Raw genomic sequence first — 18,423 nt, 5'->3', positions numbered from 1 at the left:
GATGGATTGCTTTTTGTTCACATGATTTGCAGTTACTATAAGAGGTGTTCAGGAAGTGATGTTAATTTATGGGGTTTTCCTATTCAGTGTGCTTGATCTCCTGGTCTTTGTCATAAGCGGTTTTTTTTTAATACAGTATACCTCTGGAGGGGAGGTACACTTGAGATATCTGCCATACAGGAACTGTAAAATTTAGACTTTAATGCACATACTTACTTCATGGATAAAAAAATCAAATTTTGCTCATAAGCCAGGATCAGAACAGTAATCTAACACACTGTTATTTGTGTGCTTAAAAAAAAAAGTAAAGTCCTGGTTTCAAAGCAAATCGACCTTCATGAAGTTGTCATGGTGATATAGTCAATTGACAAAGATCCCAAGGTCATTCCAGGAAAATGTAATTATTATTTTAAGACTAACCATGAACTATTTTTAGAGCCTGCTAATGAAAAACTTTAAAAGCAGAACAAAATTGTTGGTAACAAGAATCTGAAAATTAATTAGACTTCTAAAACTAAGAAATGGCATTTTCCTTGCTCAGTCACTGTTGTAGAAAACTGTGTATCTGTCAACCTATCTGTTACTGTAGAAAGCAGCAGGGGCTACTTGTGGAGGTGAAGGCATCTCATGGCTTTTGCGCTGATTGGTATGTCTTAACTCATCTTTTTGCAGACATTGACGAATGTTCAGTGAACGGCCTGCTGTGTGATAACGGGGTCTGCCGAAACACCCCTGGAAGTTACAGCTGCACTTGTCCGAAGGGTTATGTATTCAGCACTGAGACAGACACATGTGAAGGTGAAAAATCTGCAAGTTGTGTTAATTTTATTGCTTGTTATATAACATTAAAGCTAAACCATCACAAAAGGTTTAGAGTGGTGATGAATACCAGAGGAAAAGACAGAACTAAGATACTGCGTAAAGCATTGCATTCCACTTGTGGTTTTTAGTGTGTTGGGTCTTGTCACTGAATTTCTTTCAAAGTAATCAGTTAATTTTTATGTGAAAATATTTTCCTCTCCTTAGATAAAACATTTTTAAGCTGGAATAAAGGGGAATATATGCTTGCCTTTGATCATGTAGCAGGGACACCTAGTCTGTCATTTAGGGAAATGTGTCTTGTTTTGATCACAGAGTCTCTTTTTTCTTTTCTCCATTCAATCCATGGTGATAGTTAATTCTAGATCATATTCTGGTATTTGTGATGCTTTCTGTGATGTTTGAATTCCAGGATCTGGATGTTACTGTCTGGTGATACTGAAATTGTCCTTTATTTTTACCATATAATCAAAATTGCTTTCTTATATTACTAAAGAACACAGACGTTAGATCGATGAAAATGTTACATAGCAGAAACTAATGAGAAGTTTTAATTATAAAAAAAAAATTAAGCAAGGCTGCACAAAAAAGGTCAAAATAGAAGCATTAGCTTTTGTCTCAATATTTAATTAGTATTCAGAGTAGTAGAATTTTACTGGTCTTTTGTATTTTTTTAAATTTGGTTCCATTATCTGTATATCTCAATATTTGTTATCATTAGAAAGTTTTTATAGAAAATAGTCTTGCATTTGAGTGAGTGATGGGGAAGCTATAATCCTTTGTTATGGAATACTTATTATGTGAACCAATGTCGTGGTCCAGATTTGTCTGAAGCAGTGGAAGACGTTATTGTCCTCAGCTGCTTGTTATTACTGATGAGACAGAAGTTACTGCCATACAGCTAAGCAAATATATAGAAAGGAAAGTGGAAACACTCTGTAAACCATTCTTGCTGTGTGAGATCAGTCAGGTTAACTTAAACCATTTCCTTAGCAGCATATGCTGAAGGGGCTAACTTTGCACTGAAGCAGGTGAGGGGCACTCGTGTGCTCTTTGCCAGTTTTCAGCAGAGGAGTGGAAGCAAGCAACATGGGGGGCCAACAGTGTTTTGAATGCGTCCAACTGTTCAGAAAGTGAACATGTGTTTACATTCAAAACATCTCATGAAATGGTTTAAATTCTGGCAGTGTCAGATCATTCACCTCTTCACCCCTTCTATTAAAAAAAAAATAACGTTCCTTTATATTTTAGTACGTGTGTGTTTCAGAGGTCACTTCTAAAAGTTAAAATTTCTTCTCTCCCTGTATGCTACAAATTAGTGGCACTTGTTCAGATTAGGGCTTTTCTTATATCATACCCCCATGGATTTATAGTGCTCTCTCTACTAAGTGGCTTCAATGCCTGCTATCTATCCACTATGTTCAGGTGAAATTTATTCTTCAGGGTCTGTCTATACGTTTAGTGACCATGCACTGAAAGATTTCTAGCCATGAAAATAACTTTCTGTGTGACCTTAATGTGCATGTTTCATAAGGAATCTTCCAGAGAGAAAAGCTGGAATAGCATGGTAAAGGGAGATGTTCTTTACCAAGATGAAAAGGCCATCAGCTTCAGAGCGTAACACTGCCCAAAAGGTAGATGAATGAGATGCAAGAATGCAAACAACCTAGGCAAAATCATGGAAATAAAATGTGTCTAGATGGCAAAAATGTTGTTTCATGGTTGCATGAAACAGCCTTAGGAAAAAAGTGATCTCTGTTTCTAGACAGCTTGTCATCATTGCAATGTTTTTCTCTTGTTTTCTCAAGAAGTTTGGGGATCATGATACAATGAACCAAATCTGGGAGTCCCTTATCTTAGGGTTGGGTTGTTGGGGTTTTTTTTTTTTTTGGGGGGGGGGGGGGTAGTGTAAGTGAAGAGTAGCATGAGGGAGAGTTATTCTGCAGTGGAAATGAATTAACTAGTTCATTTTAATAATTCATTGAGGAGAGAGTGACTTCTTTAGATAGCATTGCCAGCTGATACTGAATGCAAACCATAGTATCAAAAAAAAGCTACAGTTAAGATAAAATAGAATTTACGGGAAAGTATAAAACAAGAAGATATTAGCAGAAATCCAAATGGCAGGCATGTCCCCTCTTAATGGCACCTCAGTGCATTTTTCTAAGGACTGTGATCACTTTTAGGTTTTGTCTAAGGGAATTAGGTGCATTTCCCAAATTACCAGTTTATGAACCAGTTCTAAAAACATTAATAAAGAACCAGTATGATTTATTCAAACTAACACATTATAGTACCTCTGACAGTCATCTGGTAATACAGGAACTGAGATATTTCACAGCTCAAGCCAACCTGAGCATGAGGTAGAAAATGCACACACGCCTTATTTAAGCAGGTTGTTGTGTAAATTAAAATCTGTTCCTTGTGAAGGAATAATTACTGAGATGATCATTCCAAGCTCATTAAGTAAGTCTGTTTGGGTTTGTATTTGGTGGGTTTGGTGAGATTTTAATTAATGCATTTAATCGCATTTTTATTTATCTCTTTTTTTTAGATATTCGTAAAAGAACATGCATCTGTACATGTTTGCAATATTTGTACTGTGACTCCTGCAAAGAATAATGAGAGAGTATTACTTGATATTCCAAAAGATTCTAAAAAAGGGTAGATCTGCCCCTGTCTCATCTCCCTTTCATGGTGCTCATCAGGTTTAGCTTCTTACTGAAAAGGAGGATATTTTGCCATCTTTGTAGAGTAACAGTGGCTGTGCTTCTCTTGGCTGTGTTTCATAATCCTGTATGTCTGCCGTGCTCTGAGCAGTGAGCTTGTGATTGGGCATGAATGCTGCAGTAATATTTAAAATAGTAAAATTTCTTGTTAATGGAAGAAAAAAAATCCTGTTTTCTCATTTGGGAAAAAAAAAATAAAACTTCAGATTTATAAGAGTACTTCCTTTCTGAACATAGTTTAGTCTACTCACCTTAAAATACTACTTTTTTTGTTGTGCAGCAAAATCTGCAGGCTTTTCAGTTTCTTTCAATGTTCTTATCTGCATTAACTTAGATACATAGGTCATGAAGGATCTGTCAGCTTCATCTTGAATCTCATAGACTGATGTTTAAATTCAGCTGAACAGGTAAAAAAGCTGATCAGGAGGGGTTTGGCATAAAACTGTCTATAAAACCTATTAAATGTATTACATTTTTTCTAAGGTTGAGTGGGTTGGCAATAGAGGAATAAATTAATCTCTTCTGTCCAAATTCTGTTTTCAAAGGAAGACTACATAATTCAGTTCAGAGTTACAAGTTCACTAGGTGTAACGAACTTTTGTAGCCAAAAGCCTTGTGTTGTGCTCTGAAAATGCTCTGATGCTTATTACTCACCAGTATATTTTTAATTAATATAACTCTCATCAGTGAAGAAACAACAAAATCCTTCACTGTTTTCATTTATAGTTCAATTGGAATTTTTTATCAATTTGTTGTGGGGAGTGAGGGAGTTGTTTGAGGCTCCAAAGTCTGTGAAAGTTGAGATTTTTACAACAAGCTCTGTGGTTTAGATTGTGTTTCCAGTGACATAACTAGTTAAATGTAAACCAGATGTGCTTTGAAGTTCATTTCCAGGAATGTACAGTGGACTGTTTAAATTTTTGTTTCTCTGACATTTATAGTGTACACTCACTTCACTTAAGAAAATTAAAAAATTTTTTAAAAAAAACCTGATAAATGTTTTCATACACAGTGGCTTTTATTTAAAAATAGAAAACAGTATTAAAATCAATTTGGCTTCTTGCTCACTCTTGTTAAAATTACCATTTAATATTATTATAAGAAGGTGCATGGAAACAATTTTTGGAGTTTGTTTACATTGTGCATATGATACTTTTTTCTCCTGATTCAGCAGAGCACTAATGCTGAAGTGCGTTCATCCTTTAATTTTTATTTTTTTCTCCTGAATGGTGGTTTTGGGGAGTAGTGAATGCAATATTATAAACCTGTTAATACCCAAAAGCATTGGGTTTTTCAGTTGTTTTTTTTTTTCTTTTTTCCTAGCGTAGTGCTGAAGCACATCAGAGGCAGAAAGTAACAAACTCGTTTTTGGGGGGGTTAGAGGCCTAGAGCATAGTCACAAGATCATTTTAGAAACAACCAAAAGTTAATACCTCCAGACATGCATGCCCTAATTCTCAGTGAAAAGTGCTTTCCCTTTTTCTACTCCACAGCAGGAAGTGGGGTAAGTATTCCTTTACCTGCATCAGGGCAAAGTGCAATGAGGAGTCTGGATCCGTGATACATTTTCCCTCACCCCTGGTCTTGGCAACTAACTTCTGCCATTCTCATCCCAGAAGATGGAAAATGACTATTTGTCTATGGGGACTGGCATTTGAGAAGGGTAGAAACTGGGACTAGGGAGACAAGGGGGAAAAGGGGAATAAAGGGAGAAAACGGAACGTCCCCTACAGAGGGCAGCAATCTGGCAGATTGAGCCAGCTGTTTTGCAAAGGAACGTGTTTGATGCAAACTTGAGTGAGGATTTAGACTAGGTCATCTGACTTTGACTTGAAATGGACAGGTAGTTATCCCAGTCTAGAAAGCGTTCACCTCTGACAACAGTGCATCATCTTTCTGTTCTTCCCCACTCTTGCATACCCCTATGTTCAATCTGAGTCTTTTTCTCTCCTTTCACTGTCTTTGGGCAGAGAATGAAGAACATGGCTCATGAAATCAGGAGAGCTGCTTCACTCTTCATAAGGTGTTGAACTTTAAATGCTTTGGCCTCTCCATCTCCACTTACGCACTTATCTTTGGTTGTAGTTTTGGGGAACCTGACTTCCAGGTGTGGCCCTCAGTATTTTTTGTTAGGTTTGGGTTTCTTGTTAACTCTGAGAACCCGAAATACAAAATGTGTTTTCCTAGAAGAAAATTGATTGTAAACCTAACTTGCTAAGTATCAGGGAGAATTAAAAATAGTCATGGTAACTTGACATTACATCTTTAAATGTGAAGTATTCTATATTTCATGCATTTTTTATATTCTGAATATGACTGAAGTGATATTTTGGACAGTGGCAACCAGCTGCTTATTACAGTGTTTTGTCTTGCATGTTGGTTGTGTATGTGCAGACCTGTGTGTGGTTGGACTGCCAGGTGTTAAAACCATATGACACTTTACCTGAAAATCACCTGGTTTCAGCTATAAATATCTTCAGCAGACTTCAAGCCCTTGACCTGTAATTTTCTTCACTGGGCTTCTGAGTCAGACTAGATTTTAATCTTGCCTTTAAAAAATTCAGACAAGACTTTTTGTTCACTTCCAAGAAAACATTGATTTGTGTATTTAGAAACATGCAAATCTTGTGAACTTTTCTTTTAAAAGCTGTTGCTCCTCTACACTGTTGCAGCTTGAAATTTCTTGAGTAATTTTTGTGTCAGGATGCTGCCTCATTACTCTGAAAATGTGTTCAGATGTGGCCAAGTTGTAAGTCTCTTTTTGCCAGTGCTCAGTGGAGACTCTTTTTAGTGTCCAAAAGCACCAAAGATTCTGTGGCACAGATCATTCCTGGTCCCTCTTGGCAACTTCTCTGAAATTGCTTTTTAGCTAAAAGCAGGGAAGAGCGCTTACAACTGACTAGACAGAGAATCATATCTGGATAAAACCAAAGACATAAATGCAGAGACTGGTCAAAGATCCCTCTGACTCACAACAGAGCAAATATACAACATCACTTTCCAGAAATACTCTCTGCATCCCCAACAGTTGTGGTTTGGGGACTTCTGACACCAGAAGTAGGGTCTTTACCATATACACACCTTGGTGATTTTATCTTCCGTGAACTTGTCCAGGCTGCCATTGATCAATGCAAGCTTTCAGCATCCTAGGGAAAGGATTTCCAGTTTCTCTACCTGTTGTGTAAAGAACCTCTTTTTTAATTGTTTTGCTACCAGCCAGCTTCATTGGATGTCCCTTTCTTCTTGGACTTTAAGAGGCAGTGGACATTTGATGCCTTTGACAGGGAGAAGCTGTATATAGCTTAAATTTAGTTAAATTGTTAATTTCCATTTTTCTTATTTTTTTAAAGCTAGCCAAACTGCTGAAAGCAAGATAGCACATGGAAAAGAAGAAAAAGTGTTTCTTTCTCTGAGAGCATTTCTAGACAGAGAATTATTTGACGTATAGAGCATAGCTTAGATGATGACTTTGTCTCAGTGTGTTCTGTTTCTAATTGTGGGAACCAGATATTTGGTTTCTCTGCAAAAGCAGCTGAAACTACTCTCACTAGCAGGTATTGCTGGCTGGGGAGAGAGTGAGAGGCAGGGAGCATCCCTTGGATAGTAAAACCTTAGGTAATAAAGTGTGAAATGTATTTACAGGGAGGAGAAGCAGAGCACATAAATGTTGGCAAGCCCTCCAGATTGCCAGCTCGGATACAGAGGGACTGGAAGCTTGCTCTGCCAGAACCAACTGACTTTCTAGATCTACTTGATTACCTGTGTACAGCACATCTAGTCAGTACATGAGCAGTACCGGACCTGGCCTGGCTCTACCTGCACATACACCGTGCTGCACTCTCCATAATCAGATGGCTCTGGCCTGAGACAACGCGACCAACTATGTCTGGGCAGGCTGTTTGCAGAGAAACGTGGAAACTCTGCCTAATGCCCTACGGGACTACCAGCCCATAGCAGGATGGGGCTTACCAGCTTCGGCTCTGCCAACACAGTCAACCCAGTACAGCCAGCCATCAAAGCTCTGTGCCTGTGTTCATGTAACAAACTGTCTTGACCCTATAAGGCCTCCTAGATTTTATATCTCTGCATCTGTGTATGATTAATATGTCAGCTGGGTAATCCACGAGTTTAAGAGTAGGGTTCACAAACTTAAAGCTCTGTCTCTATTCAAAAACTTGCTGGCATTCAAGGACGAGTCCTGTTTGCTCTTTGTAGATAATTCCATTAAGTAAAGGGACTACAAAAACTGGATTTTAAATTAAGTGCTTGCTTTTGGCATGAAGAGAGAGGTCACAGTTTCCTAAGTTCACTGATTTCTGGGAATTTTCCATTTCTCTTTTTTCTTTCTCTTTTTAAAGTAATATACACATAATTTGGTGAGTATTTTAAGCACCTATTCCTTCCTATGACCCCAGAAGATCACAGAAGAATACATGTCTAGTGAAATGAAGGCTTGATGCATCATAACATATCAAACAACAAACGGTAGCTTTTTCATGACTTCTAAAAAATAAGGAAGATATTTTAGTTTGTCTTGAAAATGATCTCTTGATGCTATTAATGTTTCCAGTGCTTAACTAGATCCTGCATTGCTTTATAATTAATTTAAATCAGGCTATTTTAGTTTATGGATAAGGTATTATTTCTCAAGCACTACTAGCAAACATAAGAAATCACTAAACAGTTTTATTTCTGGCCCACCAAAAGAACTGTCTGGTTGGATTAGAATGTATGGCTTGATTCAGGACCCAAATAAAGAAATTCGGTTGGTTGAGTTCAGAAAGAAATGGTGAATATTCGTCTTTAATTGTTCTTTGAAAGAATTTGCTACTATTGTTTTAATCTTAAAACTGGTTTCACTTTAAAAAAAAAATCAGCAAATAATACTGTCTGCAGGGGTCCTCTTCTTACATGTGAACAGGCTTAGAAAACTCACAGGGGTAATAAATAGAAGGAGTTAGGAGCTAGAGGGAAGTACCATTTACAGTATTCCAGTTTCAACTTCTATTTCTTGAACACTTTCCAGAACTAGAGAATCGCAGCCAGCATTGTAATATTTCACTTCTGACATGGTTTTCTTAATTATTCCAAAGCCTCATGGAGCCATAAATGACAGACACAATAAGGCCTTTGTTTGTGCACTGCATGTTGTGGCTGGGAATGCATTGCATTCTATGAAAACCGAGTTTTGTTTTCTCGCAGGACAGTTATAATTGATGCTGGAAAAATGTATATTCCATGTTGTTGGAAATTACTGTCTTCGTAGAAAAGAGCCATTTAATTAACACTTTCAAAATATGTGTTCCCATACACATGCACGTACATGCTACCTGCCTGTCACCAAATTTTTTGAATGTTATGCTGAGAGGAGGGGGGGAATGGGGGGGTGTGCAAATATACCAAGAAATCTTGGCAAATCATGGTCCACAGCAGCATTTATACTGTATAATATTTTCCAGAAGCAAATCATAGTTCTGACAGTGTCTTTTGTTTCTGGATTATAGATATAAATGAATGTGAAGGCAGCCCATGTGTCAATGGTGCCTGCAGGAACAATCTGGGTTCTTTCAACTGTGAATGTTCACCTGGCAGCAAGTTGGACTCTACAGGACTGATATGTATTGGTGGGTATTTCCTCCTGTTATTTTCCCTTTTCCTTACTAACTTGAAAAATATTGATCATATTGATTAATTAAGCAAGAAAATAATGTATTTGGTAATTTCCCCGTGATAGCAGACAGTATGTCTAGTTCTGTAGGTAAGACGAAATACATACTAATCTGATTACTTCCATGGGAGCAGGAACAAACTGAGAGAAACATAATTCATGAGGATGTGCAAACTATGGTGAAAGTGGTGAAATGTAGGTCTTACTATAAATAGGAATTATCTTGTCCTTTGGGAGAATGAGAACATAAGTAAAGCTATATGTGATTATCCTGGTAGTTGAAAAACTGTAAAGCAGAAATGCCCACTCAGTTCTTTGGTCACTTCTAAATCTGAGACAAGAAAGCAAGTAAAACTGGAGGAACATCTGTGCAAATAGAGATAGGAAAGCACATGGCTTCTAGGGTTCACAACATTCTTCATAAACCGTGAAGACTGACTTTCCTAGCTATAAGGAAATGTTAATGGCTTTTACACTATAGAAAAATCTCATACTTTACCTCTCTTGTAGGAAGGTGGTAAAGGTGAGTAAGGCATTTTTGAGTTTGGCAGGATTGCTGCCCCTGGAACAGACACATGAGTATTGGTCTTGATTTCATTTATACACACACTCAAAAGATAGATATATATAGAGAGAGATATATATATATATGAAAATAAATAATGTTAGCATCCTTTGAGGATTCTGTTGCATTGGAAAAAAGCAGAGCACTGCACAGATTTTATTGGAGCTAGCAGCAACAGTTGTCTGCAAGATAGCACTGCCATTATCTTTGGAAGCCATTCACTAATTTTTTTTTCTTGCCTTTCCAAGAAAACTCAAAGTGTTGGAGACATCTGTAATTCTCAGGTGATCACAAGCTACCATTGTTTCATCTTATTTATGTAACATAATTGAAGTCATTGTAGGATATGTTGGATAAATTGGATTGGGGTGTTATTAATAACTGGATGACGCTCATTTTAAGTGTTCCTTTTATTTTAAGATGGATTTGTCTGATGTTCTTATTTCACCTTTCTTGTCCTGCCAAGATTTTCTTAAGATAGGAAATTGAATGCAAAGACTCGAGTTTCCATTTAATGATGGAGTCTGTCTATGCCTTAATATGTTTTTTAGATGAATGTTACTTTTCTGCCTAAGTCGTCTTTTAGATTTCCTTGTAGCAGCACTGTCCAGTAAAGTTTAGTATTGTTTTTGTTCTTTTTTACATTTTTGTGCCAATTTCTTGATATAACCAGAATAACCTATGCTTTTTTGTACTGCTTATTTTTAATCTTCTTGTGTTCTTACATCCAAAGGTGCTACAAGTTCGCTAAGGGCATAATTTTAACGGTGTTCTGGGTTTACTTTGCAAATAGTTTCCATAGGGATGTTTACATGTGAGGTCCCATTTGCCCTGAATAGTAGTAATAAGTAACATAAAATGTAAACAAAAAAAAATACCTGAACAGTCAGATAAAAAGTGAAGAATGGGAGCCACCTATATACTGTGAGCCCAATCATTAATTTTTTGCGTTGACCAAAATAATCTCAGGAAGAGTTTTCTGTACTACAGGTGAGAATATGTTAGGACAGAAGGTCAGAAGAACAGCTAATGTGAGACATGCAGATTTATACTGTTAGAGACCAGTATACCTTTTTCTATGTTGGCAAAATTTCTACTGGTATTGGTAGTGATGAGAGGAGGGCAGATGGATTATTGAAAAGTGAGTAAGGGGTTGGAAGTTTGAGGTAGTTCACTGTGTGAAACACTTGCAAATGGTCTTGTTGAATGTATCCTATTTAAAATCCCTACAGTAGAGCAAGGGGTTTTTTCTTCTTACCACTGCAGTGAAACACGTGTATTAAATGTCTTTGCCCTATTTTTTTTAGCGGATGGGTCCTGTAAACCATTCCTGTAGCAGCAGATATGAAAAGCATATGCCAAAACATAAATCTATGGCTAAAATGGTGTTGTGGTTTGGGAATGTGTGGTATTCATAAGAATGATCAAAGTAAGATAATGTCAGATTCTGAACCCTCTCTAGTTTTTCTTTCACTTCGTATTTGCTCTCATGTCAGAATCAGAATCAGTCCTACATTATGCATAAGTTTTTCTTTCTTTCATCATGATGATTAAAGCTATTGAACTTAAAAATGGCACAACATTTTAAAGTAAAAGCACATGACAACAATATTAGAATAAGGAAGGATTAACATAAGATCACTGTTAATTTTATTTTTAAAAATTATTACTCCAATGTGTTTGTTGTTGCTTAGTCTTATTGCTGATTTTCACTGTCTTGTGAAATCAGGTCATGTACAACACCTTAGACTGATCTTATATGGAGGAGCTATATGGCTGATGCATGTACTTTACCCAGTTTGTAGACAGAAGACTTCAATCTATCAGTTCCTCTGGTTCCTTTGCTCAGTCTGCTTAGCCTTGGGGTTGAAGAACCAGGTGGCGTGAGCCATTTCCATCCATGTTACCTGTAGAAATTTAGCATAGATGTGACCCATTTGTCTCTTCTGTGACCTTTCCAGAGCAGAAGAAAAATGACTTGCTCAAATTACAGTCAGAATTCAAGTCATATTTGTACTCAAATTGAAGCTCAAACCTTCAGCAAATGAGTGGTTTTAGTTCAGCAGTTACAATAAAAGCATTCAGAAAAAATGTTGACATAGCTTGCGTTTATTTAGCTTGCACACCCACAATGTTCACAATATTGAGGCTGTACTCTTAAAGGAAAAAAAGTGGAATTGTTTTTGAAATACTGTTGGTGGTACAAGTGTTGCAATGCTATTTTGGGAATTACTCATACGGTAGGGATACTGCCATTTGTGCTTTTTGAAATATGCTCTTAATATATGCTTTTTATGCATGTTTTAGTCAAGATTTGTGGAATTCATACAGTGTACAATAAGTAGGCTGCCATCTGCCTGTAGTATGCATATATTCTTCTTCAAGTCAGAATCAAAGAGATGCAAGCAACAGAAAGAATGCTTTGATGCTGGATAATAACTTTTTCACTAAAGCAAAAGTCACAGTGACTGCCCATTGTTGCAATTTCATCTGGGCAAGAGAGATTATGCAAAATAAAGGAAATGAACTCATAGCCTGAAAAAGATAAGACAAGCAGACTTTGGCAGGATAATGTAGATGCAGCTGGTGTGAGGAAAGTCACCTGCTAATTTGTATAGTTTAAATTATTTTTGAGATATTAATTTGATTTTTCCATCCTGTGAAGTTGGCTACTAAAAATAAATAATATTGAGCTCAAGAAACTTCTAGTGAATAAAGTGGTGGAAGCATTTACATTTTGATAACATAAAGCAGAGACATCGACAAATGGGCAGCAAGCTGGATGTGGTGTAAAAGAGCAGCTAAAGAACCTATATTTCCTCTCCACATGTTGGTCCCTGAATTTGGGACGTATGATGACCAGGGACGTGCCCATCCCACAACTGGGTAAGAGCTGACCGTGCTAATGACTGTCCAGGTTTCATCTTGGTCTTGTTACGTTAACCCAAATGTGTTAGCTAAAGGCTGATCAAAGTGTGGAAAAGATGCCTTTCCTATACCCCTCGTTGGTTTTTGCGCTTGTTTAGGTGTGGTGTTCTGCCCCACCTGTTTGAGACCAACATTAACCTAAATAATAACAACTGTTTTACGCTTAACTGTTAATGAAGTACATTGCCGAGTTTCTAGGGCTGATTCCAGTCACATTCTTGGGGCAATTTTTTTTATTTTAGCCAAAGAAGGGTTATGCTGTCTGTGGTCTACATAATTTTATAACATGACAATTTTGTAGAGAAGTTGTTTGAAAAAAATAAGCTGGAATGACTCTATCTTAAGCACATTGCTCCTAAACAGGAGGTATTAGTAATACTGATCAACAGCACCTAATAGGTGGTTTGGCTTTTTGTACATAGGATATATGTTAATCTCTATTCCTCTTTCATTAGTCATCTCATTAAATTCATCATAGAATCGTAGAATGTTTTGGGTTGGAAGGGACATTTAAAGTCATCTAGTCCACCCCCCCTGCAGGGAGCAGGGACACCACAAACTACATCAGGTTGCCCAGAGCCCCATCCAACCTGGCCTCAAATGTTTCCAGGGATGGGGCCTCCACTACCTCTCTGGGCAACCCTCATTACTCCACCCTCATTATAAAGAATTTCTTCCTTCTATATAGTCTAAACCTACCCTGTTTCAGTTTAAAGCTATTACCCCTTGTACTGTCTCAGCTGGCCCTACTAAAAAGATTTTCCCCGTCTTTCCTGTAGGCCCCCTTTAAGTACTGAAAGGCCGCAATCAGGTCTCCCCGCTGGCCTTTGGGCCACTTGCTTAGCTTTGAACTCTGTGTATGCACATACATTTACACTCTAACCAGGCTGACCTCCCAGTCTGGGTTAGAACTTTACAGACAGCTTTTACTATCTGATCACAAAGGTGGTTGTCTGCTTCAAGAAATCTTATACCATTTGAGCGTAACACTGTAAAGGTACTGAGCAAAGGTGCTGTAGGTACAACTTTTAAATAATGTAACTGACTTAGTTTCTAACTGACATTTTAAAAAATGGCTTGGGCACTGAAAGCATAGATTTTTAAGACTTGGAGATTTGGGTATCTAAAACAGAATTTCAGAGGATTTCGGCAGCAGAGGCTGAAAATCTCCCCTCTGCTCAGTGGCTGTCTAGCCTGGGTAGCAGTCGGGAGGTGCTGCCTGATGTGGCCAGGCACTGGCTGGAATGGGTTCGCCCTGTGCCCGGGTTCCCAGCCTGGCAACCCAATTTGTGATTCAGGAGCTGGGTGTGCTGGAGCTGAACCCTCAGGAGCAGAGAGTGGAGTATAACCTAACAGGCATTTTCAAACCATAGCTAATGCACCATTAGAACTGGACCCCTAAAAGAATATAGCACTCTCCTAACCCTCACATTTTGATCTTTTTCTCCTTCCTGACAAACTTGAAGGTTCACTGAGTCAGAGAGAGGCAAGAGCACTTGGATTTCATAACCCGTTCAGGCAGTCAGCTGGAAGGGGGAGTCCCAGGTTAGGGCCTCTGCTTTTGTTGTAACTTGTGTATTTTAGACTGATCACTCACTAGACAAAATAAGTAAGTAAATCCACTGTAGTATCTGGTGGACCTCTGCTAGCTGTGGGACCCAGACTATAAGATGCCTCAAGCAGCATGCACTATTGCACACTTATAGTGACAGAGCTATTCCTTTCCACCACTTCTAAACTAAAATGTGTACAAAATTACTCTGATGGAAGGTTTTCTTTGAGAAGAGGGCCTGCGCTCCCTTGGTACTCTGTCTACTGGTGGTATGAACATGGCATGCCAGCTCTTTTTGTTGTGACCATTCTATGTTGTTTTCTATTCTGCTGCAGATAGCCTGAAGGGGACTTGCTGGCTTAACATCCAAGAAAGTCGCTGTGAAGTCAACATCAATGGTGCTACGCTGAAATCTGAATGCTGTGCTACCTTAGGAGCAGCTTGGGGCAGCCCATGTGAGCGATGTGAATTAGGTATGCTCTCATATCCTGCATCTTTTGGGAGAAGAGAGGAAGTACCACTAGACAGATTCTCATAATTCTCTGTATAGAAAACAAACTGTCAACGCAAAAAACCTATGAAATGAAGTTGTCTTATTTAGCATCACTTGTCATCTGCACCATCAGAGATCATCCTAATAACTTTGAAGTTAGCAGGAAATAACGTGAATAAATTTTTTAATAGTTACATATGTTTCATCTCCATGGGGACTGTGCATTTGGGGTAGGGAAGTAAGGACTGCAATAATAAAGTGAAATATCTGGTAAAAGTCTTGAGGGCTTTTTATGTTGCAGACTGTTAACACTTTTTCCAGCTGTTTTCAAACACATAGTTTATGTACAATTATTGATTGCAGAATAGCACTAGTAGTAGATTACAGGGCTAGGTCCAGAAATTGGAAGCAGGCGTTCTAACTGTGTGCTGTAGTTTATAGGAAAAATACTGTGCTGCATTCTTCCCATAAGGTTTGAATAATGCCACTTGCAGCTGAACCAGTGTGAGGACACTTTAGCCTTTCATTTTTTATTGGAACAATAACTGTGGGCACATGTATCCCATCTAACAAGCATGGTGCAAACAACATCCAACAGAGCTCTTAACTGTGCAGTGCAGCATCAAGCAAAGATATTACTTTGGACTCCAGGAAGCAGCATGGTCAGGTTAGAGTGGTAAAACTAATCAAAAACTGACCAATCCAGACAGCTAATTAGCTCAGACTAGGTACATTTGGCCGTTGAATTTCCTATTCTCTTAACTAGTTAAATATCAGCAAGCTTTCATATCACTACATCATGCTACATTTTATATGAGTATCCTAAAAATCATATCATTGCTCAGATCCTTTATCGAGCTGCAGTGGAAGAAAAGCCTTTAGTGATAACTTGCATAACTAGAGCTTTAAATCTTCAGGCAATTTTACAGGAAATTTACCCTCAGCTACATCTGAGTGCAGAGATTGATATGACTGGATGCTGAGCATTCTGCCTCCTTTAAGGAAAGCGCATGAGAAAGTAATTGTCTAAGATTTAATTTCCTCAACTATTTGCTTGTTTTAAGAAACCTGTATGTTGCTCAGTACTTTTCTTGATTGAGGCTAGAGCACTCACCACAGTGAGTATACAGTTGAATTATTAAAGAATTCCAAAGATGCATTGATTTTTAATATATTTACTCCTATATTTGTGTTATTCTAAAGCAGTGATATATCTTTCTGGCTTGATTCCAGACACAGCTTGCTCAAGAGGATTTGCCAGAGTGAAGGGTGTTACCTGTGAAGGTGAAGGTTTTTTTCTTACTCAAGATGTCACTTTTTTTTTTCCTTTGAAAATGAGAATAAAGGGGATTCATTAGGTTGTTTTTATTGTTAGGAAGCGTTACATTACAGTGTTTGTTGGAGACTTTCAAAATGATACAAAGAGAATGGGACTGCTCCTTCAAAATACATTTAATCCCTTTAGTTTCTCCTTTCTCTCAGCCATATCCATCATCTTGTCCTAGAGAAGAGAATGTGGCATCTTAGTGCCAAGTGTTCAGACCCACAGTCTCACAGTATGGGTGAAAACCTCTCGCTTTCTTTAATGTAGCTTAAATTCTCAATAAAGCTGTAGCTGTCTTGTTGGAGTTGGCATATAACTCAGTTCTGTGTTTCCCCAACAGATGTAAATGAGTGCGATGTTTTCCCGGGGGTTTGTTCCAACGGGCGTTGCGTTAACAGCAGAGGCTCGTTTCGCTGCGAGTGCCCCGAAGGACTGACACTGGATGGAACAGGGCGAGTCTGTTTAGGTAAGAGTGCACTCAGCTCTGCCAGTTGTCCATAATTATTCTCAGAGGGGTGTGCAAGGATGTTTGATTTGTTTCTGAATTCTTCCAAAAGCAGTTTGTTAAGTGTACATTTTAGTTTTTGCCTGCTTAAATATCAAATGCCTATGCCTATGTTCAGGGAAGAGCTCTTAATCCCTTGGGGGAATATGACAGTTTGTGTTAAGACTTGTTTTGCCCACAGTGCAATCAATAGGTTTTGCTGGGGTGCTGCCCTTACTCCGACTCCTGTTCACAAACAGAAATGTCTGACTTACTGGGGGCTGGATGATAACCAGCCAGCTGGTCAGCCAGCAGCTTGCCGTGCAGCATGAACACAGCTCTTCTCTGTTCCTGCCTAGCCATTTTGTGAAAGGTGCCGCCTTGTAGGACAAATATGCTGGTGCAAATAGCTCTGTCTGATGGTAATCAAAATTAGTGTAGCTAAAAATAAGACTTCATCTCTGTCTTCAGGTATAAAAAGTACTGAACTCCTGTGTAAGTTTAAGAAAACAGAAGTATCCTGTAGCAAGCGTAGTTAGCGTTATTAATCTGCATCTTCAGAAATCAATGTTCAGAGATAAATAAAGATAAAGTCAGGGTACTAGCCATTTAGAATAGATTCTGGAATCCATATGAATTTTTCTTACCAGTTCTAAGGACTGTAAAAATATGATTACTGACAGCATTTATTTCTTTTCAGGAAACAGTGCAGCAGAACAAAAAAAAAAAGTTCAGACCTTTCTTCATGTCAAGGATTTTCTTACTCTAACCTTTATTTTAATTTCAATGGTGTTCTTTTTCCTCAGGCAGATTCAAATTTAAGCAAATGCTTTTGCTTTAATTGCGCTATGCCTTACCAATCGCTGATACAAACAGTTACCAGGTTGTGGGATTTTTTAATGTGAATGTAATTCTAGAGATATTTATTAAAATAAGCAGAATTTTGAAATGAAGCAGATGTGTACAATCAGTATAAATGTCTCAGAAAAAAAGAAACCATTCAAAACCAAGTCTGCCTGGATGCACATATCCATTATGTTTGTGCATATCATAAGCAGTTTTGCATCTTCGGTTTTACTTGATATTCCACACCCCTCTCGCCAAACCCCTCAAACTTAGTAATTCTGTTGCCAGTCACTGGCATCTGTGGCCATCAACCCTGTATTATTTCTCAATGAGAAACTTCATGAGGACCGGTGTGCAGATGAGCTGCTGAACTGTTTTCAAGCAAGACACAGGATTTCTTTACCCTCAAAGCCACGTTCCCTTTTTCTTATTTTAAGGAAAATAAAATGACCTGTTGCATTACAAGATATGTGCCGTCTCCTGTGCTACACAAGCACTGTGCATTATGTCATGTATTTCTGCAATATGTTTATTTCTTGCAGGAACCACTACAGTGATTCTAGTGCAAATACTTGTTAGCAGTATGTTTAGTGAATCTCTGGAAATGAAAATAAATATGATCTTGATGTGGAATAGTTTACAGGAAACCATGAATATTCTTTGAACAATTTCCATTTCTTATACTTGCTTCTAAATTGTTTAACTTCAGATCTGCAGAGGGTAAATTTATATTATAAATCTGCACAACTTCGAACGTCCTGTATGGAAAACAGTTCAGCAGCACTTAGGTGTTATTTTTAGATCTTGCATCTTCTCCAAAGCTTTTTGCACTAAGCATTTAAGAGTTCTGTTAGGTTTGCTAAAGCCTAACTTCCAGTCCAGTATATCACAGGAAACATTTATGGTTATATTTATCCCAAAAATACAGCTTGACCTCCAGTCCATTTCAGTCATGTCAGGAGGCTGTAGGATATATCCAGAAGTTATTTTATCAGACGTGGTGTATCCTTGAGAT

The 18,423-nt window shown here is 38.0% G+C and overlaps 1 protein-coding gene across 1 annotated transcript in view; it reads left to right on the top strand.

Annotated features, from left to right (window-relative positions):
• Positions 1-18,423, top strand: part of FBN2 (fibrillin 2) — a gene marked incomplete at its 5' end in the record, with an annotated part of 179,131 nt that overhangs the window by 95,551 nt on the left and 65,157 nt on the right. The window contains 5 exons of the mRNA XM_009637471.2: positions 673-798; positions 9,053-9,172; positions 14,597-14,734; positions 15,988-16,038; positions 16,419-16,544. Of these exons, the coding sequence (XP_009635766.2) occupies positions 673-798; positions 9,053-9,172; positions 14,597-14,734; positions 15,988-16,038; positions 16,419-16,544 (561 nt within the window). The remainder of the gene's footprint in view (positions 1-672; positions 799-9,052; positions 9,173-14,596; positions 14,735-15,987; positions 16,039-16,418; positions 16,545-18,423) is intronic.

Source organism: Egretta garzetta, unplaced genomic scaffold (assembly GCF_000687185.1).
Source record: "Egretta garzetta isolate BGI_Z169 unplaced genomic scaffold, ASM68718v1 scaffold724, whole genome shotgun sequence".
Taxonomy (NCBI): Eukaryota; Metazoa; Chordata; class Aves; order Pelecaniformes; family Ardeidae; genus Egretta; species Egretta garzetta.
Note: the sequence above shows the minus strand (reverse complement) of the source record. Positions and strands in the feature narration are given on the sequence as shown.